Source organism: Dermacentor albipictus, chromosome 1, assembly GCF_038994185.2.
Source record: "Dermacentor albipictus isolate Rhodes 1998 colony chromosome 1, USDA_Dalb.pri_finalv2, whole genome shotgun sequence".
NCBI classification, from domain to species: Eukaryota; Metazoa; Arthropoda; class Arachnida; order Ixodida; family Ixodidae; genus Dermacentor; species Dermacentor albipictus.
In genome coordinates, this window is record NC_091821.1 from 302,679,981 (window position 1) to 302,705,902 (window position 25,922).

The 25,922-nt window shown below is 45.7% G+C and overlaps 1 protein-coding gene across 6 annotated transcripts in view; it reads right to left on the reverse strand.

Moving 5' to 3' along the window:
- Nucleotides 1–9,907: 9,907 nt before the first annotated feature.
- mmd (disintegrin and metalloproteinase domain-containing protein mind-meld) overlaps nucleotides 9,908–25,922 on the reverse strand; it is a 336,846-nt gene continuing 320,831 nt past the window's right edge. For all 6 annotated transcript variants that reach the window (XM_065455165.2, XM_065455163.2, XM_065455162.2 and 3 more), the window contains one exon: nucleotides 9,908–10,145. In XM_065455165.2, coding sequence (XP_065311237.1) covers nucleotides 10,104–10,145 — 42 coding nt within the window. In that variant the 3' untranslated portion in view covers nucleotides 9,908–10,103. The remainder of the gene's footprint in view (nucleotides 10,146–25,922) is intronic.

The following is a 25,922-nucleotide window of genomic DNA, read 5'->3' on the forward strand; positions in this document are numbered from 1 at the left end:
CATGCGCTGAATACGCTCGAGTTTAGCAATTTTCTTATTAGCATACTCTAGCTTTTATTTAACTTTCTACGTAGAAAGCAACGTTTTTAATTGATTTGTTACATATGCTGTTAATAACGCATTAGTGTGCCATTTGAGGGTGTATATACTGTTAATGGTGCAAGGCGGGGACACAGCTAGCAAAGGAGAAAATCAAAGCCCCTTCTTAAAGTAACATGGCTGAACGCGAAGCTTCCCGCAGTGCAAACTGAATCGTAGTCAAAGACCTAAGCGAAGGACCACGCAACGAAAACACGAAATACTAAGCGACCCAATGGCGTGATTTGATTGCTTGTTAGGATTGTATTTTTTGATCGTTGAAGTTAAATGAAGATACATTTCGTTAAGTTGCATAGCCTTCATTTTAGAACATGTAGCCGTTGATTACACGTACGCACTCGCACTTTCACAGATGTCTCTTTGCACTGTGATCGCTGTGGTACCATGGTGGTACGGCCAGAGGCTCTGTCATATCGTAACGTGACACATCCTGCTTGCCTGTTCTAGTTTGTTCCAGAAGCAGGCAAGGTGTTCTGCGCGGGCAGGCTTTGGGAAAACACGCGGCAGCCCTCCCTGAAACGCTGCTAGTAAGTAATTGTGGTCCTGATCCCTTTTGACTCAGGGCAGGCGTTTGTCAACGCCGCAGGAGATATGTTGAAAGTACAAAAAGGAAAGAAAGTGAAAGTAAGGAGAGAAAGAACATAAAACACAGTTTTGTCACAGTCACAGTCTGTGAGTCCGTCTGGTTGGTCCGGTAAACGGTCCGGTTTGTTGTATTATCATAGAATACAGAACCAACTGTATGGTGGTGGCTAAAGCCATAGAAACGGCCATAGTTGTATTATACATTTTGTATTCTCTGGCTCCAGTCGCCTCGGATTTCACCCCGACACTCCAATCCGCCAGCCATGTCTGTCTTGGGGTTTCGTTCACCTATTCGGCTCGCTTGCCCAGTCGTTCCCACTGTTCTAGCCGGATCTTCGGCAGTTCGGTCCTCCTCAGTGAGACTAGTCAGCGCCTGGCTGGTCTGGCTCTCAGCCAGGGTGCACGATCGGGGATCTGCGGGAAGTCTCGGGCATTGTTGTAGCACGTGGAGAAGGGTTTCCTCTGGTGCACCGCACACGCGGCACGTCGGATCCACGCCGAATAGCTCGTGGCGGCGTTGGTTTGTGAAGATAGCGCTAGTGCGGGCTTGAAACAGCAGGGCGCTGCCTCTATCTCCTCGGTAATCTGGTGATGGGCACGGTTCCGGCTTGTGTTGGTAATATAGTGCCAGGCTTAGCTTTTTTGCCACTGTCGTGCACCAAATCGTTTTTTCAGCATCATTGATTTCCTTGATGACTGCCTTGCGCCTATATATATATACACTCTAAGAACAGTTTACACCCTTTGGCTTGCCCCTTCTGCCACGCAAAAATAATCGTCATCTAGCTGCCTTGATGCGTTTCCTTTCTTTATCGCTGCGAGCCCGGAACTTTCCAGTAACGAACGGCACGCGCGTTATCAGCATAGAACAGTTTACACCCTTTCGAGTGCCCCCTCTGATAACGCGCGTGCCGTTCGTCACTGGAAAGTTCCGGGCTTGCAGCGATAAAGAAAGGAAACGCATCAAAGCAGATGACGATTATTTTTGTGTGGCAGAAGGGGCAAGCCAAAGGGTGTAAACTGTTCTTAGAATATATATATATATATATATATATATATATATATATATATATATATATATATATATATATATATATATATATATTGTCAGAGAAGAGGCACTCCAAAGGGTGTAAACTGTTCTATGCTGATAACGCGCGTGCCATTCGTTACTGGAAAGTTCCGGGCTCGCAGCGATAAAGAAAGGAAACGCATCAGGCAGATGACGATTATTTTTGTGTGGCAGAAGGGGCAAGCCAAAGGGTGTAAACTGTTCTTATACACTCTTGGGCAAAGTTACACCCTTTGGCTTGCCCCTTCTGCCACACAACAATAATCGTTATCTGCCTTGATGCGTTTCCTTTCTTTAACGCTGCGAGCCCGGAACTTTCCAGTAACGAACGGCACGCGCGTTATCAGCATAGAACAATTTACACCCTTTGGAGTGCCCCTTCTGATAACGCGCGTGCGTTCGTTACTGGAAAGTTCCGGGCTCGCAGCGTTAAAGAAAGGAAACGCATCAAGGCAGATAACGATTATTGTTGTGTGGCAGAAGGGGCAAGCCAAAGGGTGTAACTTTGCCTAGAGTGCAGCTCATGGATGGATGGATGGATGTTATGAGCGTCCCCTTTAGAACGGGGCGGTGGGTTGCGCTACCAAGCTCTTGCTACTATGCTGCCTGATATCCTACCTAGGTTAACCAATGAAAAAAGAAAAGAAAAAAAAGCACTATGAACTAACACGTCCAAATTTTCTGATCCCCTATTGCGAACTGTGTTTTTGTACGTCTCCGTCTTTTGTCGTTTCCCTTACTTACGTTTCCCGCTTACTGCTGCCCCCTAGAACCCTTTCTGCAGCTAACGGCAAGAGGCGACACAAGTTTATTGCTTGCGCCATAGCGGCAGCAGTTCGCGCAGGAAAATTTGCACTTATTTCTTAAAAACCAGATAATTAACTGCTCCAAGTGTTATACTAAACGAAGTCAACGCCAAAATGCGATCATTCTGCAAAATTTGAGCAAGAACAATGCAGCGGTGAGCGCAAAATCTTTAGGACGCACGCAGCAAAATATTCAGGATCCTGTACAGTTCGTCTGGGTAGCGTTGCGTTCAACCATATTTCTTTTAGAAAGGGGCGTTGATCTTTTTTTTCAAGATCCTACACACTTAAGCGAAATTACACAATTTTGCCGCACAGTAATCGCAATCTGTCTTGTCCGCATTTCCTTTCTTTAACGCGGCGAGCCCGATACTTCAAACGCGTTATCAGCATGACAGAGCATTCTCGACAGGAAAGTACACTCTTCACACTTGAAACGGTTGCACCCTTTTGGGTGTATATTTGTCCCGCAACGATAATCGTCGTCTGCCTTGCTTGCGTTTCCTTTCCTGAAAACTCGGCGCTCGCTACTTTCGATTCCGTTGATAATGCGGCGTCACACTGATAACGCGCATGCCGTTCGGGACTGGGAATTACCGGGCTCGGAGCGTTAAAGAAAGGAAACGCGGGCAAGAGAGATGACGATTATCGTTGTGGGACAAGATACGCCCCAAAGGGTGTAAATTATTCTAGAAGCTACACTCTCAGAAAAATTTACACCCTTTGGGGCGTATCTTGTCCCAGAACAATAATCATCTGTCTTGCCCGCGTTTCCTTTCTTTAACGCTGCGAGCCCGGTACTTCCCAGTCGCGAACGGCATGCGCGTTATCAGTGTGACGCAGCATTCTCGACATTAAAGTAGCCAGAGCCGAGTTTTCAAGAAAGGAAATGCCAGCAATTGAGGCAGATGACGATTATTGTTGTGCGACAAATACACACCCCAAAGGGTTCAACCGTTTTAAGAGTGTAGACGAATGTACACCCTTTGGGGCGTGTATCTGCCATACAACACTCTACTCTATCACTCTTAGAAAAATTTACACCCTTTGGGGCTTATCTTGTCCCACAACAATAATCGTCATCCGTCTTGCCCGCGTTTCCATTCTCTAACGCGGCGAGCCCGATACTTCCCAGTCACGAATGGCATGCGCGTTATCAGTGTGACGCAGCATTCTCGACAGGAAAGTAGCGAGCGCAGAGTTTTCAGGAAAGGAAACGCAAGCAAGGCAGATGACGATTATTGTTGTGGGACAAATTTACACCCCGAAGGGTGCAACAGTTTTAAGAGTGTAAAAAACAGTTTGCGCCCTTTGGGGTATATATCTGCCACACAACGATAATCGTCATCTGCCTTGATGCGTTTCCTTTCTTTAACGCTGCGAGCCCGGTACTTTCCAGTAACAAACTGCATGCGCGTTATCAGCATCACATGGCATGCCCGACAGGAAAGTAGCGGGGGCGGCGTTTTCAAGCAAGGAAACGCATCAAGGCAGATGACGATTATCGTTGTGTGGCAGATATACACCCCAAAAGGTGCAAACCAAAGGGTGGAGTGTATATTTGCCACACAATAATCGTCATCTGTCTTGCCCACATTTCCTTTCTTGAAAACGCTGCGGCCGTTACTTTCCTGTCGGGAATGCTATGTCATGCAGATAGCGCGCATGCCGTTCATTACTGGAAAGTACCGGGCTCGCCGCGTTAAAAAAAGGAAATGCGGACAAGACAGATGACGATTATAGTTGTGTGGCAAACATACACCCCAAAGGGTGCAACTGTTTTTAGAGTGCAGTAATCGTCATCTGCCTCCTTGCGTTTACTTTCTTGAAAACGCCGCGCCTGCTACATTCTCGTCGGGGATGCTATATGCCATGCTGATAATGCACATGCCGTTCATTACTGGGAAGTGCCGGGATCCAACACTGGCGGCAGAGTTCCGTTGGTTTGGGGGCAAAAGAAAAAAAAAAGAATTTGTGTACACCAACGTCTGCAAGCTGATGAGCAGTATGTGTCATTTATGTATGAATGCAACATGCTACCATAATGCTACTCTTAATAACCATGCATTGCCTCCTTTATTGTATGCCTGCCACATGAGCAGAAAACCAGCTGCCAAACCCTTTCCCTTCTCCCCTCTCCACTAGGTTCGGTCGCGAGCGCCACATGTGGCTGGCGGAACCACCGGGCACTACCTCGTGTGGCTTCCGAAATCCTGCATGTTCGGTGATCTCGACAGCCATTAACCTCAACAATAGCTCGGCGTATGTTTACATGCATTAAAGGCGACAGCTATTCGAGAGCCAGGCAACCAACCTTTGAAAAGCATACCCAAAGGATTGTGCCGACTGTGGTTTCACCGCGATACTGACCATGTAAACACCATGCACTGAGTCACCCGCCGTCGGCACCGCCCGCCATAGAGTTTCTCACTATATTCCGGCCAACCGTGATTGATGGATGGATGGATGTTATGAGCACCTCCTTTGGAACGGGGCAGTGGGTTGCACCACCAAGCTCTTGCTATTATACTGCCTAATGTCCCACCGAAACTCTATGTCCTACCTAGATTTAAAAAAAAAAGGAAAGGAATAAAAAAACCCATGATGAATTCCCATAACCAGATTTTCTGACTTCCTATTGTGAACTTCGTTTTTATACGTCTTCATTACTTTTTTTCGTTTCCATAGTTTTTTTCCACTAATCTTCCAATTGCCTCTTACTAATCTCTACTGCGGACATGTTTACTTTCCCCCTGCCCTCGCTGAACCAAAGGGTTCCAAGGAGGCCAGAGATGACTAAATCGACCGCTGGGCAGATATCTTCACATTCTAATAAAACATGCTCAATAGTTTCCCTAGCTTTACCGCATCAAGCATAGGCTTCTTCTTCCTTCTTATATTTCGCTTTAGAGGTGCGTGTTCTAAGGCATTCTGATCTCGCTTCGAAAAATAATGAGCTTCGCTTTGAGTTATCACAAATAGTTTCTTTCCTGATTTCATTTTTTCCTCTTAAGTATATAGTTACTCATGGCAGGTTTCTTTTCCATTGCCGCCACCCATGAGATTATCTCAGCCTCTCTAACTTTCCATTTGACGTTCTTTGTTGCCATGTCGCTCACCATACTGGTTGCATACAGGCTTTTAAGTTTCCTAGTTCTTTTCCTCCACTGTGAATCAGTGTTTTTCCTGTACAAGTACCTGAACACTCTCCCAGCCCATTTACTTTATTCCATATTCCTCAGTCGTTTTTCATAATCAATTTTACTGTGAGATTCCCTCACTTCAAAACTTGTCCAGCCCATATCACTCTAAACAGCTTCATTTGTAGTCTTCCTGTGAGCACCCAATGCGAGGCATCCCACTGACTTTTGGTTGCCATTGAGTCATGGTTGTATCCCTGGTTTCACACAAACAACCGCATTTACAAAGTAAGTCGAGCCATGTCAGGTTGTTAGCAGAGCTTTGCAATGTCGCATATGAATTGCTGCGTCATAAACTGTGCTAATAGCTACAAGAGCTGCCCACCTAGAACGAAGTTTTTTCAGTTTTCCAGTGCGATTGTGCGTCGGAGACCAGCAGAAATGCTGGATTCGCAGTGTGTGCCGTGTGAAGAACGTGATTGCGGACAACTGCAAACTGCATGCTGTCGCTAGTTCGCTATGAATTTATGCTCCACGCAAGTTAATCAATATTTTTACAGATGCAGGCAGAATCAAATGGCAGCGTGCAAAGTGGTCACAAGTCTGCAGTCTACATTTTGTAGGCGGAAAACTATTAACGAATCCAGCTTCTCCCTCGTACGCTCCTGCTATTTTTCTGCTGACCTTGTGCAAAACTGCACGTGTGTTGTAATGCATAGACCAATGATTACATATGGGTACCCTAGTGCAAACTGACAAGTTGACAAGTACATAAAAAGAGTTATCAGTCAGTTGGGCGCAATTCAGAAAAAAAAAATATGCAATGCGCTACCTATCAGCAGACTGCACAGTTCGTAAACACGAACAGTTAGGAAGGAGCCCCGGAAGCGTGGCACAATGCATCAGGGACTACAGGAATTTTAGCATTTACTCCACCACTACTGCTTCGGCCCCTTGTCAGCTCTGTGCATCCAAGCGAAGCCGTGCCACGCTTGTTTTGTGCTACGTGACGGCTTAGATACCATCTGCAAAGCTGGCACGTAACGTCAACGTAATGCTAGCCCTTCACAAAAAAATATCTGCGTAACATTACGGTTTCAGCTGCTACACAGCCAGATGCGTGTCAAGTTTGTTCGGCAGGCACAGGCCGAGACCGAAACAAAATCTGAAATGGCATGCTTCTCCTCTATTACTCAAGCACACGTACTGCCCGAGCAACATCCACAAATGGAACTAAACTACAGCACAGAAAACACCCCGACTAATAACGGTTTGGACCACTTGCAAAATGTAACCTATTGTAAATAAAACCTTGGAACCCTTGAATAAGTAATTTTCTACAAAAGCTTCAATAAAACATTTGTTAAACACAGATAAAACATTTATTTCCCATCACTCAGAACCTGATTCCCTACTTCAATGAAATATAAATGCCGTTCCTCACATAGTTTACCGAAGAAACCAGGATAAGCAACTAAATGCATTGTATTATGTATAAATGTTGGGAGAAAGCAGGTATTTAGTCATTCAGCTCACATAGGTTACCTACACATTCAAACTTTCACTCTCTCTCTCTCTCTCTATATATATATATCACCCAAAAAGTGGCCCCAATTGCCTCAAAATGTTAAATCTCTGCTTGTTGCTTCTACCAGGGAATGTGTGCTAGTGTAACTCTGATGTTGAAACAGCAAAAAAATAAAATGGACAGACAACGTCAGAAGCCACACCTGCTGATATAAGGAAAACGCAGGGAAGGCAAGATGATTAGACGAAATTCAAGACGATTACCAAAACAAGAGCAAGGTAATATCTGGAGCCAACATTTCGACAAGTGGACTTATCATATTCAAGGCAAGTCCACTTGAAGAAGGCCATTCCTTGTCAATCCAAGGCCTTCCAAAGTGTTCCAAATCCAATCCACCCAAAGACAAGTCCTTGACAAATCTTTGCCAAGGCCTTGAAAAAGACAAGTCCACTTGTCGAAGCATTGGCTCCCACTTTTACCTTGTTCTCGTTTTGCTAATCGACCTGCTGATAAAGAAATTCAAGACAGTGTTATTGTAATGGTATTGACTGTGCACATTCAACAGTGTTGTTTATTCTTAATGCCTGATGCACATAACAAAGACAAGACACAAAAAAAGCAGGAAGACTACACAGGACAACCACTGTTAAAATGATTGGTCACAAACTAGCCCAAATGTCAACCTTCCTGAACGTCGTTTTCACCAACATATTGAGGATAAGTGGCGATTACAACAATGAAATTCGACAGCCTCTGGACATATAGATTCAAAAGTTCCGCTATTTCATAATCCAACAGTCTCATGCCGTAAGGCACGTCATCGTTGGACATGGCTGCTTGTACTTTATAGTCGCTCACCCTAAGGTTAAATATAGCAAACTAATTTTGTGTTTTCAAATGTGGTTAGGGAGTCCCAAAAAACTAGGCCTGACGCAAGAAGCGCAATGGGAAACATGTTATGGCAGGAACTGCCCAGCGCAAAGCCTTCTCCGCAATGCCAGTGTGTATGGTGCACCCCATTGTTCTTCTGCTATAGCTCTTCACAGCGAGGCATGAAAGATGGTCCTTGCTGCCCAAACAAGGGATAGGTAATAAAGAAAAGCACTGCATATGTGGCTAAAGCATTCACAAAGAAAATTTGGCCTCAGCTGTTTTTATGTTGGATTTTCTGGCGTGCAGCCAAATGCACCCACTTCCGTAAATGTGTGTGTGTTGGGGATGGGGGCAAATGGCATACTTTGCCTCTTCACTGCACTATATTATAACTGTGCCACGTTACCACTTGTCAGAAATGACAAGCGACCCAGAATGTTAGGAACCGGCGTGGATCCTCAGCATGACCTCCGAGATTATGCATAGCCCAAAGCAAGCTGAATATCTCAGAGGCAACAAGTGTCATATGCGCTAACCACCAGGTGGTGCACATGTCTTGTTTACTGCAGTTAGCCTTTAATGGGCTGCTTGAGCTAACTTACACGAGGAATCATTCACGCATAATCAATATCACTGTTATCCAAGAAATTTATAACACCTGCAGAAGCTTTCAGAGCTGCCATGGTGCAGGAATGCACAAAAATGTTGAACATATAACTCTTGCACTATTTGGGAAATCTTGGAACAAACTTGTATTCTGCCCCATGGAGATGTGGCACGCCAACAGAAGTGGCGTCTTGTTGAGCTCCCGATGTTGTGCATGAAATGGCATTGCGAATGTAATGGTGACTCCCTGAGTTGCATTCATATGCCAGAAATGAAACTCCACACTTCTACGCTGCTACCCACCTCCTTGAACTCTCCAAGTTATTGGCAGGACAATATGCTATGCAAAGTGTCGCAGTATATATGTAAATAAATGTGTGCATACCATATGCCATAATAAGCATAAGTTATAAAGTCATTATACATGCATTTTAGTGCATTAATTGCTATGGTGGGCTTAAACTTCGGTAACTGTTCTCGAGCACTGCTGAAACACTTGGCACACATTTTGAACCAGTGGCATTAAAAGGTAACATAACTAATCATTTGTTGTGCTCTTAAAAGATTGTGGCTACACAGTGTAATTACTGGGTCGGCAGCTATCAAATAAAGAAGTAAGAACAATAACTTTTTTTATGTCAGTACACCTTCATAGTGTCTGATCTCTTTTGTATAGAAGGATTTTATAGTATAAGAAAAATTTAATTGAAGCTCCTCACACCAATTAATTGACTGGGGACATGGGAGTAGGACGACTATACCAAGAAAAGCTTTTCTGAGCCTCCAGCCAAATGCTCTATTTTGTACATTGCCAGTCCCTATCAGAACAGCACAGTAAATCCTGTTTGGTTCACTTGCATGTTGTATACAAACAGTCGAACCTCGACATAATAAAGGCGCAGCTGGCATGGAAATACCTTCATTACATCCAATGTTCATTATAAGCATAGATTCGTTACATGCTGATATCAGCACAAGAATGTTTAGATTTACTTTATTATTAACTATAATTTGTTATGTCTGAATTCATTTTATTATGGTTAAACTTACTATGGATGTTCCACAAAAATTTTTCAACAAGATTCACCTGCCTGGAGCAGCAAAAGGCAGGTGTTAATGCAAAAGCAGTTGTACTGTTGTGAATATGTGCGGACAATGCAACAAGGTGTGCACACAAGGCACAGAAAGAAACCAGAGAGAAAGGGCTGTCGTTTTAATGCATCCATGAGTACAAAGGAGAGAGCGCATATCTAGAGACTGAACACTGCTGACTTGTGATTAATGAGCCTAGCGGCGCGCTATGATGACGACGACTAGTGCTGTAGAGTGGATGGGAAGGGGGGCGGCAGTGCAGTCAGGGTCGGCGGCGGCGCCCCGCGGTCCCGGCCGCGGCCTCACTTGTAGTAGTTCCTCCGGTGAGCGTCCCCGGGAGGCATCTGCAAGTGGACACACGCGCCGGGTCACGCCGGTCGCCGCCTCATCCCCTCCAACTGCGCAGCCCTGGGCTGCTCAACTGCAGAGAGGGCGTCAACTTGCCCAGAGTGTACCCTGCACACGCCACCGGTCTGGCGACTCTCTCTGTTCGAATCAAGTGGCAGGACTATATCTGCTTGCTGGAATGCTCCTGTAGGAGTGGTGCTGCCTCAGTCTGAGTGTTGGAGAGGTCTGGCGGAGGTGTGGGGAGGGCACACTTGTTGCACACAGCCTGGAAGCCCAATCCAGCATCACAGCCACGCACTGGACTGGGACTCCAAGTTGGCTTTTGCTCAGCGCAATCAATGACATCAGGGCAGGCTTAACAAGAGAACAAGATATCTACTTTGTTGTCCTCAAAGGCAACCTGGCACTCAAGCAAATACCACTGCTCTGTTGACATTTGGCACAGCCGGGTTGCTTGAACTGTAGAAACACTGCTGTGGCAACCATTTGTACTGTCTCAGAAAGCAAGGGAGGTTGCCTGTTGATGGCAGAAGCATCGCAAAATTTGAAACTTGGCAGTGTGCACCATAAGGCTCACGCAGCTCAACAGCCTGTAGCAGTAACTTTCTTCCTCCAAGGCGCTATGCATGTCACAAGGTGTTTGCAAAAACTTGCCACTTGAAAGTTGGCTCTTGGTAAAATACTGCTCATGATGACCATCTCTAAGCAACCCATGTGAAACCACCAAATACATGCTTCTTTCGAAGGCAAACCACCCTTCAAGCACTAAAGCACCACAACCGTGTCAAAATTTTTTCTCCTACTATCTTTTAGGGCATTAAATGCAGCTCGCAATTCGCATGGTTAACAATTCCCATGCCCTTTAAGGTGTGAGGCCACTTTAGGAAATTTCCTCAGCTCTGGATATAGGGTTATTACCACCCATCTGGTTTACAGATCATTAACTTAAACGTACAAATATTTTAAAACAGCAAAGTGCTTTGTCATGGTATAGTAATGGCTGAGAGAGTTATAGTCATACACAGTGTAAGAAAAGTCAGTGATTATGAATGAATGGTGGCTATGAGAAAGACTTCCACTTGTAAAGGCAGAAAAATCTAGGGCAGGTACTGTATCATGAGTGCCAAATATAATGTCAGAAAAGTTAAACAAGAAAAAAAAGAGAGAGAGGCTCTTGCACAGTATCGCAAGACACTGCAACTCGCCACATGCATAGAGAAGGGCATTGAAGCTGACAAGCCAAAACACGAATGACGAGCTCTCATTTCTTTATGTAGAAGGGCCAAAACATGGTTCTCCAAGAAGTGGTATGTGTTAGCCCAGTTCAAGGAGTGCCGCCAGAAACATTTTTGTCTCATTTTTATTGCTTTATTCAATAGCCACCAACCCAGTAATTATGCTATGCAGCCTCAATTCCTTGATAGTGCAACAAATAATTCATTACATTATCTTTTAATGAGACCTGTTCAAAACACGCGCCAAGTGCAGTGCGGCTTCGGACGGGAAAAAGCAGGCTGATCACATCATCAAAACTTGTCGTGGGTGCCAGATACCACTGACGCATATACACACCATAATAAAGGGAAAATGGAAATTTCCCTTTATTAATGAAAATTTGAAATTGAAAGGGAAAATGAAAATTTCTAGGAACCCATGTGGGTTCCTAGAAAGGAAAGCCTCGCATTTACTTCCCTCCACCTTGCGGGTTTCCACAGAACTATTATGTCAAACTCCTGCTTTTGCTTCAAGCTGTTGATAAATTCGACTTCGCCCTGCCAACTGCTAGCTGCCTGCTTAGCTCGGATGTTAGAGCAGCTGCCCCGGAAAGGCGGTGGTCCCGGGTTCGAGTCCCGAACCAGGACAAATTTCTCTTCAACTGCAAGGCTATTTCGAGGAACCCGCATGTGTTTCCTGTGTAGGAATTGCTACGATTGGGTGGATCTTTATTATTTACTTCTTTCCACCTTGCGGGTTTCCACAGAACTATTACGGCACATGCACACCATGCTGTCAAAATCTGAATCCATTCAGCTCTTCACGGGACAACAGAGAAGAGGATATCCCCCTGCGTTTCCTAAAAAAGCAAACACTTGGAAGGCCCAATTTGGCAGCTTTCAAGGATGTGGTCGTTGTATAGTTTTCAACCACAACACTGGGCTGACTGGTGGGTTCTGTAGTCATTTGCGATACCATGTGATTGCCACCTCTGCTTTCGGTAAAGTGATGAGTCTCCCTTTGCACATCCGAAGCCACGCTGCGCTCGATATGCACTTTGAATGTGTCTCACACAAGTTGTTGTAATTAATTATTTGTGGTGCTCCCAAGGAATCGAGACTTCGTACTGCAATTATGGAATTGACAGCTACCTAAAAAAAAAAAAAAATGTCGGACACAATATTTTTGATATGTCGCACTAGGCTTAAAACACTGACATCAGTCAGACATAACGCCGCAAGCACCGCAGCTTTATTGCAGCCTGCGTCCGTGTTGGATGAAGACGTTCGGCGGAATTTACTGACACGACGGAAGCTCACCTTAGAAGAGGCTGAAGACTTTGCTGTCTCGGCACAGAGAGCTGTTGAAAATGCCAGGAGCATGAACTCAGCGCACTCAGATGTACATTTTGCCCGACAAAAGAGCCATTCCTCGAAGCGACGTCCCAAGCCGGGACAACGCGACGTGTGTGGAAGGTGTGGAGAATCGCATGCTGAGGACGAGTGCAAACACCTTCGTGCGGTGTGCCACCGGTGTGGAAAATGAGGACATCTACGTCGGATGTGCCTGTCTAGCACAAATAGTGACTGTCGGCAGGGATCTTATCCAGCAAGACAACGGCGCCAGGGTTTGTACGCCATGGCAGCCGGAGAGGACACAAGCTCGGACGACAACGACGCCTTGCACACGATTACAGCGGTTCTCCATCACGCAGCCAGTATCCGCAAGGTTAGGCCTATTTACAAGGACATCAGTTGGAATAACGTTCCGCTCACTATGTTGGTGGACACGGGGTCACCTGTAAGCGTCATTTCCGTAACGGTGTTCCGCAAGTACAAGCAGCTTTGGCCTCCGTTGGAGAGTTCACAGCTCAAGCTCTCTTGTCTCTTGGGAGAACTTCCAGTTGTCGGCCAGCTTAGCATGACCGCTACGTGCGACGGGAAAGATATTCCTGGTACTGTCATAGTGGTCGACAGCTCCGGACCATCTTTGTGCGGCAGAGACACCATCAAGGCAATTAATGAAGTTGGAGTGGCAATGTTGTCGAATGTGGTAGCGAATCTGCAACCGGCTGGAATACAGGCTGCCAGCACAGGTCTGCAACAGCTGCTTGACGAATATGCCAACGTGTTTGCTCCGGGACTTGGCCTGTGCAAAGGACCACCGGTCACATTTCAATTGAAAGAAAACGCGTGTCCACGGTTCTTTAAGGCCCGTACTGTACCCTACGCTCTCAGAGATAAGATGTCTAAATCGTTGGATCAGCTGGTCGCGGAAGGCATTTTGACGCCGGTAAAAACCGCTGAATGGGCAACCCCTGTGGTACCCGTTTTGAAGGGCGATGGGTCCCTCCGACTGTGTGGAGACTTCCGTATGACTGTGAATGCGGCCACTGTGGTAGAACAATACCCGTTGCCTCAAGTGGACAACATTTTTGCTAGGTTAAACGGTGGCGAAGTATTCACGACCTTGGATTTGCGTCAAGCCTACAACCAGTTGCCATTGGATGAGGAAGCAAAGAAGATAACAGTCCTCAACACCCAGAAGGGTCTCTTTTGTTTTAACAGATTACCGTTTGGCGTAAGTTCTGCTCCAGCCATATTCCAAAGGCGAATGGACGGACTGCTGGGGGATATTCCTGGAGTGCAGGTGTACCTGGATGACATTATCATCGCCGAGAAAAAACATGATTCATCTAGGCTCAAAACCGTGCTGCAGTGGCTGCGGGAGTATGGTCTCCGACTGAACAAGGGAAAGTGCAAGTTTCGGCAAGACGAAGTCACATTTCTCGGTCATCGTATCGACGCGAAGGGTCTGCGACCGAAGGACGACAATATCAAAGCCGTTGTTGAAGTCCCAAAGCCCACCTCGGTGAGTGAGCTGAAAGCTTTTCTCGGTCTCGTAAATTACTATGGCAAGTTCCTGCCCAATCTGGCCACCATGCTAGCTCCGCTACATGCTCTCTTATTCAAAGGAGTCAAGTGGCAATGGAGCCAGGAACAGGAGAAAGCATTTCAGCAAGTTAAGCAGGCAATTGTGGCTTCCAAGTTTCTGGCTCACTTCGACCCGGATAAGCCACTGCGGCTGGAGTGCGATGCATCACCAGTAGGCATTGGGGCCGTTTTGTCGCACCGCGTGAATGGTGTTGACTACCCCATCGGATTCCGGTCCAGGACACTTACCAAGAGCGAGCGCAATTACTCGCAGTTAGAAAAAGAAGCTTTGGCACTGGTATTCGGCGTCGCCTGGTTTAAAGACTACCTGTACGGACATCAGTTCGTCTTAATAACAGACCACAAGCCTCTTACTGGTTTATTCAATCTAGGTAAAGCCATACCACCGATGGCGGCCACAAGAATACAGCGTTGGGCCTTGTTTCTTGGCAACTACAACTACACATTGCAGTACCGGAAGGGCAGTGACCATTCCAATGCTGATGCCCTCAGTCGGTTGCCCTTGCCAGTAATGGAGGAGCAGCGGAACACACGGACGCAGGCTGCAATAAAGCTGCGGTGCTTGCGGCGTTATGTCTGACTGATGTCAGTGTTTTAAGCCTAGTGCGACATATCAATTTTCGTATCAATACTCCTTTAATGCTTTAATCTATAATAAATGTACATGCAAGAAGTTGCTATCAGATAACTATTCAGCGAAACTTAACAAGAAATAGATCAAAACCAAACTCTTAGGTGGAGAAAAGTAAGCCTTGAGTGACAACTAAGCACACGAAAAGTGTGAAAACTGGCGACAAGTTTGTGATGGCATATGACAGAAACAACACGCTTTTACAATGTAAGTGAATGTTTCTGCATATTTAAATGCAAAAAAAAAGAAATCGTAGTAGAGACTAAAATGGCCTCATACCTCAAATACATGGCAGTGCATGCAACATGTAGTAATACCTGTATGTTATGAAGATATAAAAGCTAATATCAAAGTGGGCAACAAAACAGTAATCATTTTTAGTGGTGCAAGCAGTCAAGCAGCTCAACAATATATCCAGTGCCCACTGGCATGAACAACTCGCACAAGGCAAGTATTTAACTCCTTCTCACCAGACTATCAACATAGTAGCCCATGATAGATGGCTCAACACAAGTGTGCTTTTGAAGCTATCCATTAATGCTGTGATAAGGTGAATGAGAAATCAATTTATATGAGAAATTCACACTACCTATCTATCTATCTTGCAGCAGCACCTTTACAATATGCTTGGCACTGTCAACTACACTGAAAATATTAAGAAACAGTGGCATTGGCATTGAATTCTATTTCGCTCATTTACTTGTCAACAGCAACTGTAGGTAATTTTTTTAGCTAGATGTTTGCACATTTGAAGCCACATATCTGTGTCGACATGAGTGCATGCCAGTGAATTCACGAGCAAGTACATGAAGCAAACAGAATGATTGTTGTTCTCTGGGCTTGCGCTGCCTGAGCACTGACTGTGTGAAGGCAGTGTGGCAGCTGACGCACCCCTTGGATCCTCTCAATGAGCAGCAGGCACTGTTCAGGGCACTGCCGGCAAGGGGGGGGGGAAGGGGGACACTTATTGCTACCTCGGGCACTTGGTCTCTTGGGCTTCGTCACGGCAAGCTTTGCTTGGATGATGCACATGGCCAGATGCGCCAGGGCCCACGTGAAAAAATATGGCTGCTGCATTCCTGATCTTTGCACTGCTACAATCTTGTGCCGCACCGTTAGTCACTTTAGTCCGTTACAAGTACAGATCGTTTCTCTCTCTTTCATTTCTACAATTTTCTTGGGTTCTCATTTGGTTTGTTGTGTTGTACAACACTCACAACCAGACAACTATCATGGAGTGCCCGAATATGTGCATAAAATATGGCACATTTGTGTGCACCTATGCTGTGTTATTCCATACGGCAGTAAACACACCAAGGTTGTGTGGCTGCAGATGTGCCACAGTCATGTCAGGTATCCAAGCACAGTGCCACCCACTCGTCAAGGCATGGACGAGTGTTGGCAGAAGGACAGTCAGAGTCAACAGTCTAACACATTGCAAAACATGCAAAAAGATTTCTCGCATAGATAAGTGTACAGCTGAAGATAGCAGCTACTCATGGTTGCATGGACAGGGTTCATGACCATGTCCCCATTCAGCCAGCCTGTCTTTATACTCTCTTCCTTTCTTGTGAGCACATACACACCACTTGTGAAGTAAAGGAGCAAGGTCAAGACCATGGCTGCTAGTTTGTGGACAAAGTCAATCGATATGGAAAACCAATGTGCAATTTGCATAAATGGAAGCTTGCTTTTTGAAACTGTGATTCAAGGCTACTGTATTCATACAGAAACATGAGACATTGTAGAAAACATGGTGCCTGAACTAATGACAAGATTTGACTAATGGACAAGTGATCTTGGAACAATTCTGGCCGTGGGCGCAGCAGAATACTGACCGCTGAATCATACCGTGCTCACACAGGTAAATTTTTCTGAACAGATTTCAAGAAGCATTGCCTGTGACAGGCTTCACTATTCTGCTTTTTTCAAGAGGATTTCTGGAAGAGGAGGAAATTGCTTGCATAACAAATGGATAAGCCCAGGCAGCTAATTAAATAGATTCACTAATTAACTTTTTAATTATTCACTTTGTGGCACATATTGCAATTCTAAAATTAAAACTGAGCAACAACAATATCATGCGAGCCTAGTAGAAAGGCTTACTAGCCTCACTTTTGAGACGTCTGTCTTTAAAGTGTTCTACAGAATAGATTGGCTGCCATTCCAGTTAACAATATTCCAAATGCGTCCTTCTAGTAGTTTGAGATGACCTCAATTGGAACACCAATGCATTTTTAGCAGATTCCGGGGACTGATAACTCAAAAGCAGTGCTAGGCTGAGGATGTCTGCTAAGCAAACATGATTTCACTGCTGCTTGGCTTCACTTTCGCAAGTGGAGTATGTGCCATAAAGTGAAAATTAAGAAGGTAATTATGGAATCTTTAATTAGCTACCTGGACATTGTAATTTCTCATAAAGGCAATTTCTAATTTTTCCAGAAATCCACCTGGAAAGGTGGAACATTGATATCTGTTAAGGGAAATATTTTAAAAATCTATTCGTACTAAACAAAAACACCTGATATAGCAGACTCCCGTTAAGACGAACTTGGTTTTAAGCCAAACTCTCAGATATACCCAACAATACATAAGTGTTTGGTTGGTTTCCCTCAGACTTAAAGGGAAAAAAAAGACCTGCTTAACATGGATCGCGAAGCAGTTGCCATTCAGGAAAACAGAACTGCGGTCGCAAGTGCCAACAGAGATTTGGGACAGCTGCTACTGTGAAGACAGCACCGTACAGACAGGTGCACATTTGTGCCAGTGGTTGCCAGCACCTGTCATGGCTTTTGAAACTTGGCCTTGAACTCTGTGCAGTAAGGCTTAGAGCAGCAGCATTTCAGGTAGGATGCTGATGGTGCTATCAATGAGCAAACATGGAATGTGGCATCTTTCCATTTGCAGATGGAGCAACCTACCAGGTAATTTCGTATTAAGAGCATGTGACTTATGGCATCATGCTGCGAGCTGTGACACTGTCAGTAGCTGGAGCAAAAGTCATAAAAATTAAAAGTTGCAAGGGTGACCTCGATTAACTAAGGCAGTGGCATGACCCACCTGTCAAATTTCAGAGCAGTATCAGCACTTGTTTGAAGCGAGCAAAGGACATGACATGCGAGCATTGGCAGTGTTTCAACCAGAGCAGCCCAGACAATCTCGAGCTCACACCTCCTTGAAGAACTGGCGATGTCGCTGCAGTGCCGAGCATTCCTCTGCACTATAATCGCCCCCCATCAGAAAAGGAGCCATACTCATGGTGACCATAGTACGAGTGGGTCGTAGTACGGCTTCAGGCGCTGCACGTGGACGGTTTCACGACCACGACAGCATTGTTCTGTAGGTGGCGTGACAGGCTCGAGGTATGGTTTACAGGCAATGTCTGCGCTACAACATGGTAGGGTCATTGATATTTGGAGATAAGCTTAGATGAGAGGCCAGCAGGAACAGCTGGAACTGAAAGCCACACTGGAAGCCACACTGAGAGTCTGGAAGAAAGTAACAGTGTGGGTGGTCGTCATCACGTTGAGATTTTTGTCGCCATTGGTCAATGGTTGTAAAGGAATGGGCGACCTGACAGCATTCCTCACTTCAGAAATGGACATACATTGGGATGAATTCGGTCGGTATGGAAGAATGGTGTCGAGTGTAGTCAAAGGTTCAAGGTCATACGAGAGGAAGAATGAGGAAAAATTTATGTTCGCCTATGGTGCAGTGTTGTAGGCATACGTCACGAACGGAAAAATAAGGTCCCAATCAGTGTGATCAGAGGCGATGTATTTGGAGAGCTTGTTGCCATGGGTGAGGTTGAATCTTTCCATCAGAACATAAGTTTGAGGATGGTAGGCGGTGGTGGTGCAATGAATGATGCGACATTCAGCAAGGAGCACATTTACGACTCCGAAGAGGAACACACTTCCTCTATTGCTCAACAGTTCGCAAGGTGCGCCTTGACGGAAAATTAAGTTTCATAGGAGGAAGGATGCTATATCACGGGCTGTGGCAGTAGACAGAGCGGCCGTTTCTGCATATCGTGTCAAATGATAGATGGCGACAACTATTCAGCAGCCCTCGGAAGCCGTGCTTGGAAGAGGTCCATACATGTCAATGCCTACACAATCGAAGGGCCTGGCAGGGCATGGAATTGGTGGGAGTGTACCAGGGACAAGCTGAGCAGGAACCTAATGGCGTTGGCATTGAGGGCACAATTGAATGTATTTGTGCACAAGGGTGTACATGTCACAGCAATAAAACCTAGAGTGAAGTTGGGCGTACTTTTTGAAGACACCTGCGTGCGGATACTGTGGGTCAGCATGGAAGGCAGAACACATTTTACCCCGAAGATGTCGAGGTATGACCAGCAGCCACTTGCGGCCACCAGACAGGCAGTTCTGGTGATAAAGAAGGCCATCCTGCACTTCGAAGTGGGAAGCGTGACGGCAGAAAGCTCGAGCAGGTGGAGGAAGAGTCAGTGGGTTTGAAACTAAGCAGAGAAGAGTGCTAATCCAGGCATCGTTGCGTTGCTCCGAAGCCATGTTGCAGCTTGCTGGGAACGAAAGTACTTCGTCACCCGCAGACAGGCAGGCAGCGCTTTCGGTTGAAACAGGCGAACGGGAAAGCGCATCAGCATCAGTGTGGTGGCGGCCAGATCTGTAGACAAAAATGTTGCCACCACAAAGCCCAGAGAGGTAATCGGCCTGAGGGGCCTTTCAACGTGGGCTGCCAACAAAGCACATGATGGTCTGTAGGTCTGTAATTATGTCGAAGGGGCAGCCATAGAGGTAGGGTTGAAATTTACCAAGTGCCCAGATTATAGCCAAACATTTCTTCTCCGTAACGGAATAATTAATCTCTGCTTTGCTGAGGGTGTGGCCTGCATATGCAATGACATACTCGTTGAATCCAGATTTGTGTTGTGTGAGCACAGCACTGAGTCCGGCACCGCTGGTGTCGGTGTGTACTTCAGTCGAAGCTGTAGGGTCAAAGTGGCGCAATATTGGTGGCAAGGTTAGTAGTTTAGAAGCATGAGCTGTTGGGCTAGTTAGTTTATGTTTTAAGCAAAAAGGAACCAATGAAAACCAAGATGCAGGGCCAGAAGGAGGCACACACACACAGTCGCCAGAGGTTAGTAGAAAATGCAACTCTCTGAAGGCATCGTCACAAGCGGGCGACTAGGCTCAATTGTTCAACTCGCCCCGTAGAAGCTGATTAAAAAAAGCGGTGATGGAAGCAAAATTATGAATGAAGTGGCGAAAGCCAGAAAAGAGGCCAAGGAAGCTGTGATGTTCTCTTACAGAGAAAGGTTTTGGAAAATCAGCTTGGCGGTGTCAGCAAGAATATCACCTTTAGATATTACAAGGCCAAGCATGGTGAGCTGACTTGCGCCAAATTGGCATTTCTCCAGGTTAAGCTGAAGCTTGGCATCAGTTAGGCACTGTAACACTTCCTCTAGCCTACAGAGATGGGTGGGAAAATTGGGTGAATAGATAACCACATCATCTAGGTAGCAGAGGCGTTTTCTCCTTTTGACCATGGAAGAGGTTGTCTATCATACGCTCCAATGTTGTGGGGCATTGCAAAGGCCGAAAGGGATGACATGAAATTCATATAGGCCATCTGGTGTTCCAAAGGCTGTTTTAGGTTGGTCTTCTGGTGCCACAAGGACTTGCCAATAGCTGCTGCATAAGTCTATAGAAGAGAAGAACACTGCACCTTGGAGGCAGTCAAGAGCATCGTCAATTCCTGGTAGAAGGTAAACATCTATCTGAGTTATTTCGTTAAGATGACGATAATCGACAGAGAATCGAATTGATCCATCCTTCTTCCTAACAAGAACAACTGGTGATGCCCAGAGGCTCTCTGAAGGTTGAATGATGCCGCGCTTGAGCATGTCAGCTACTTGTTCGTCGATAACATGGCGCTCTATTGCGGACAATGATATGGCCTTTGTCGCAGTGGTGCGCGGGTACCCATGTTGATGCAATGACAAACAGATGACATGTGACCCAAGGAAACAGTTTAAAGAAAAATGGAACTTGTCGAGAAGGCACAGAAGCTAGGCGCATTGGGAAAAAGTCAACGTGTCGGCGATGCGAGCCATTTAGAACATTGAATGAAGTTGGCTCTTGTACGGGGTTACAGGCCACTCTGGCTACTTCATGAGTGGCGATGGAAGCAGTTGACATGTTGATGATGGCAGCAAGGTCGACACACTGAATGCGGCCAATGCAATCTCCACGAAGCAAAGTGAGGGTACATGACAATTGGTTGAGTACGAGCAGTCTGCTGACGCTTTCACAAACTTCTAAAAGAGCAAAAAGCAGCAGGGAACATTTGTGACAAACAAAGGTAGCAGATGGTGTAAAAAGTGCGCTTGCATCAGCAACAGTGCTGCATGACACCGTGGCAAGGGCAGAGGAGTGTGGTGGAATTGCAACGTCTTCGGCAACAAATAGTTTATCTTCAGTGTCACGAGTGTCAAAAAGCAGGGCATCGCAAAGCATTTTAAATTCCACTTCAGCACGAGAAGTCTCTGACGGCCTTATTAGCGGGAAGAAAGTCCCAGCCCAACATAAGATCCAAGGATGAAGAATACAGCACCAAAAATTCAACAATTTAGAGGAGGCCGTTAATCCCAACGCAAGCACTACACGTAGCCACAGGCATGATGTGGTCTGTGCTGGCAGTGTGAAATGATACGTTGGACAGTGGTATCGTAGTTTTTCTGAGCAAATGGCAAAGTTTGGTACTAATAACTGAAACTGTGGCACCAGTGTTGACAAGGGCGAGTGCAGCGACGCTGTCCACATATACATCAATAACATTAGTCAGAGAAGGGAGAGGCCTTAATCTTTTCAGGGGTGACGCAGTTCCAGCCTCTGAAATGCAGTTCCTGCCTCTGGAACGCAGTTCCTGACACAGTTCTTGTTTCCGAGGCGAGTAGTTTTCCCTTTCCGGTGTCGAGGGACGACGACACATCGGCGAAAGTGAGCAGCGCCGAGGTGATGACGAATGGCGGTCAACATGAGGGAGTATGAAGACATTGGAGTATGAAGACATCTGGCCGGGCTTCCGAGATGCAGAGGATAACAGGCACAGCAAAACATATGAATCAGGATCGAAGCTACGGGGGTAGGATGGTGCACAGCGACGGCAAAATCATGCGAGGTGGACAGGTAGACCACACGCAAAACGTATTGGCTGGTTGTTGAGAGTGCACCATTGTCCACTGCTGTGTGTGTAACTCGGTTGAACGAAACGAGGAGCTAGATACAGTGGCACAGCTGATGGGAATGGTGGAAGTCTGGGATGGTGGCCGTGTGAGAGCCTCAGCACAGCTGCGTGGTGCGTTCACCTCGGTATAGGCACCGGCAGAGTCTCGCGGACAAAAGGCAGAGCTTTCTCATCGCACCGTCTTTCTCATCGGTGCCACTGAAGATGTCAAGATCTCACTGACGCTGGGCACCAGCACATACAATGGCTGGCGAAACAGGTGGGGATGTATGGCTGGCATTGTCAGGCATGACGGACAGCAGAGTCCGGCTGCAAAATTCTAGGGTGGTTGAAAAATGCAGCAACCTTCACCAAAATATAAAGCAAGCAAAGGACAGGACATGAGAGCAGCAGGCAGTGTTTCGGCCAGAGCAGCCCAGGCAACCTCGAGCTCGCGCCTCCCCGGAGAACTGCCGATGTGGCTGCAACGTCGAGCATTCCTCTTCGCTACACTTGCAACATTGTCTAAGATCTTTGGAGGTGTTATAAGTCCACTGAACAAGCATTAACGGTAAAAAGATTATATAATAACTGAAATTATGCAAAATAAGAATTTACACTTGGTTTGTTATTGGACATAAAAAATAAATGCTTTTGATTCCATACTTTATGACATATTATCACAGAAACCATCAAGGTATAGCATATGTAATGTTGCCCTCGAGCTTTTAGAAAATTACTTGCGCAACCGGTATCAACTAATATACAAGTTGAAACTTCTACATCAAGCAAGCTTCAGTTGACCCAAGGAGTTCCCCAAGGGTCCTTTACCCTTTCTGGTTTACATGAACAATACTGTCTGTATACCCGGTGCTCCTCAGCTTATCATGCATGCAGATGGCACAAGCATGTGCTTGTTCAAGAATGCATAATTCACTGCTTTCAATTATGCATGGAGCAATAAATGCTTCTTACATCTGCCTTTTTGATTTAATGTGATTTCTTTCAATGAAGATAAATAATGGAAATTTCAGTGGCTGCTGGGAAGTTGGTCTGTGGGTCCCCCTTGAGTTTGTCTTAAAGGAGGCCATTGCAGTCCCATGGCCGATGCATTGTCATTTGCTGTTATGTACTATGCTTCAAACACTCCTCTACATTTTCATGCGTTCAAGACATCAATACACCCATGATGCATGCTATATTCACAAGGATTTAAAGGGCAACTCCAGCAGTGTTTTGATCATGTCAGGGTAAAAATTGTTTTAGAATTACAGTGAAAGCTCGTTAATTCGAACTTCAATAATTCGAATTTATGGATAATTCGAACTGTACGATTTGGTCCGGCCAAGCTGCACAGAAGTCTATGTATAAAAAAGTCCGTTAATTCGAACGCGAGAAGGTTCCCTCACGGATAATTCGAACTACGCTCGCCTGGCACACGGCCAGAGAAACGCGCCTACTGCCTACACACAAGGTTGTATTGCCTCCTAAACGGAGAGAACGGCGAGAGAAGGCAAAATCGGAAAAAAATCTAACCGACGCGGGGTCAGCCAGAAGGCAGTGGCGGCTGCCGCCTCTCCGTTCTACGTAACCTCCGAGACTTCTTGCCCGTTGCGAATCTCGGAGGCTTTGCAAATCTTGTACAGCTGCTAATGCTGTGCAGAGATGGCACGGCAAACGCCAAAACGCAGCGAATCAAGTACGCCGCAGCTGCGCTTGCAATCAAGAACCAACGAATCAGGGCCTTCGCCACCTTCACATGTTCGGCGTCTTTGTCTCGGCAGTCTTCATCGGTTGTGTACCTCTGTTTTCAGCTTAGGAGGTATCGGCCGTCGCGATTCATTGTGATGGTGTTAAGCCTCGGCTAACGTTCGTTTCGGTGGACATCGGTGGTGTGGCACAGTCGGACCCAGAGCTTCGACTTGAAGATGGCGTGTGCCCACGGCACACGCCATCACTTTCTGACACGCCAAATTTCTGACATTCCCTACTGCTTCCAAATCGCAATGTACTGTTGCTCTCCTTCACTTTCATTAGTTCGAACTTTCATTAATTCGAACTGAAGCGGCTTCCCCTTGCGGTTCGAATTAACGAGCTTTTACTGTACTGGACTTTTTCTCACATTTTTGCATGAAAACTCAAAGAGAACTTTAGTAAGCAAAAAATACAACACTGTGACTGAAGCTGGGTGAGGCAGCTTAATCAGTCATGGCACCAACAGCATGTCAAATACATGGACCCATGCAGCAAAAGAATCTCAAGATCACTGAGAAATTGAATGGCTCGCCCGCAGAATCAACATTTGGCTATAAAGTGAAAACAAGTTGAAAGATATGGTAACTCCTTGAAGCTGCTGAGGGATAACAACAGAGATTATATGTCGGTTTCTATACTGAAGAATCACCATTCATACTGACCCTGCTCCACGAGAATCAGTTGGTGCTGCATTTGGCAAGCACAGCACATTTCAAGTGAAGGTACTCACATTAAGTGTGCCTGTTATTATTATTAGGCAATCACAGAAATAATTCTGACACTGTTCTTACAAGTGCGCATCGCATTGAATGTTGGCTGCTATTGGTAGGTGGAAACAGCAGCATTAGCAATGGCATGTTCAGATATATTGTTAAGCCAAATTGAGCCTGAAACATCTTTATGCTGCAGAAAAAATAGAAAAGCTTCCCACGCACTTACTATACTTTTTTGTTTTTGTAATTCTGTTTCTTATCTACATTGCAGTAAGGTTGAGGACCAGTAAGCAAGCGCCAGCGTCACAGCAAGCATAAGCCAAGAGTTATTGCACCAAGCATTTTTGCAGCTGATCCGAACGTAACCGCAGCCAGTGATCCCCAAATCTCTGAAAACAGCCAGTCTAAATACCATGCATGCAGTAGGTCCTGTTCGAAGATACTCAGTTTTCCAAAACCAAAATCACACTTTCCTTCCTTGATGCTGCCACACAAAAGCGATATCAAGCCAAAGCAATTTGCAGTGACCTCCAAAAGTGAACGAAAGAATTGGGCAAAGGAATAAATAGTAGCTACATGACACGGAGGCAACTGGCAAGCCCCAGCAAACTCTTGTTCAATAGACAATGCATGGCTAACTCTCAAAGCTCGAGTTGGTGTCTCGAAAGATTAAAGTATGCACATGATACAAATAAGAGTGAGCTCTTTTCCAAAAGTAAAGAAATTGGCATCAAATATTTAGATAATTTTTTCTGCTTAGAATTAATTGGCTGAAGAAGGCCTAATATGTGAGCTTTGGTGTATAGATAAAGCTTAATGGCAAGATAGCTGCTTGACTGAGTGACTCTTTATGTTTTCTGACAGTAAAATGAACTTATCAAAGGAAACAAGAATGATGATATAGGGGCGTTTTTCATGTCTGTCTTAATTTCTCCCAGAAGCATTTTTACCGCGACACACACACGCACGCACGCACGCGCGCACACACACACACACACACACACACACACACACACACACACACACACACACACACACACACACACACACACACATTCTTAGTACAGCCCATAGTGCGAGGTAGCTATGTGATATCTGGAAAATATAATCCCTACACCATAAGCCTTATTCGTGCAGTGTTTGTTGGAGTGAAGATATACAGGTGTGAGCCCATAATCTCCTTTCAAGAAGTAAAAGAAGTGCTAGTTGTATTCGTTTGTGGAAGCTGCGCCTCCCGGTGATGAGGTGGAAAGACTCGGCCTTTTGTCCTCACCTTACCTAACTGAACTTAGC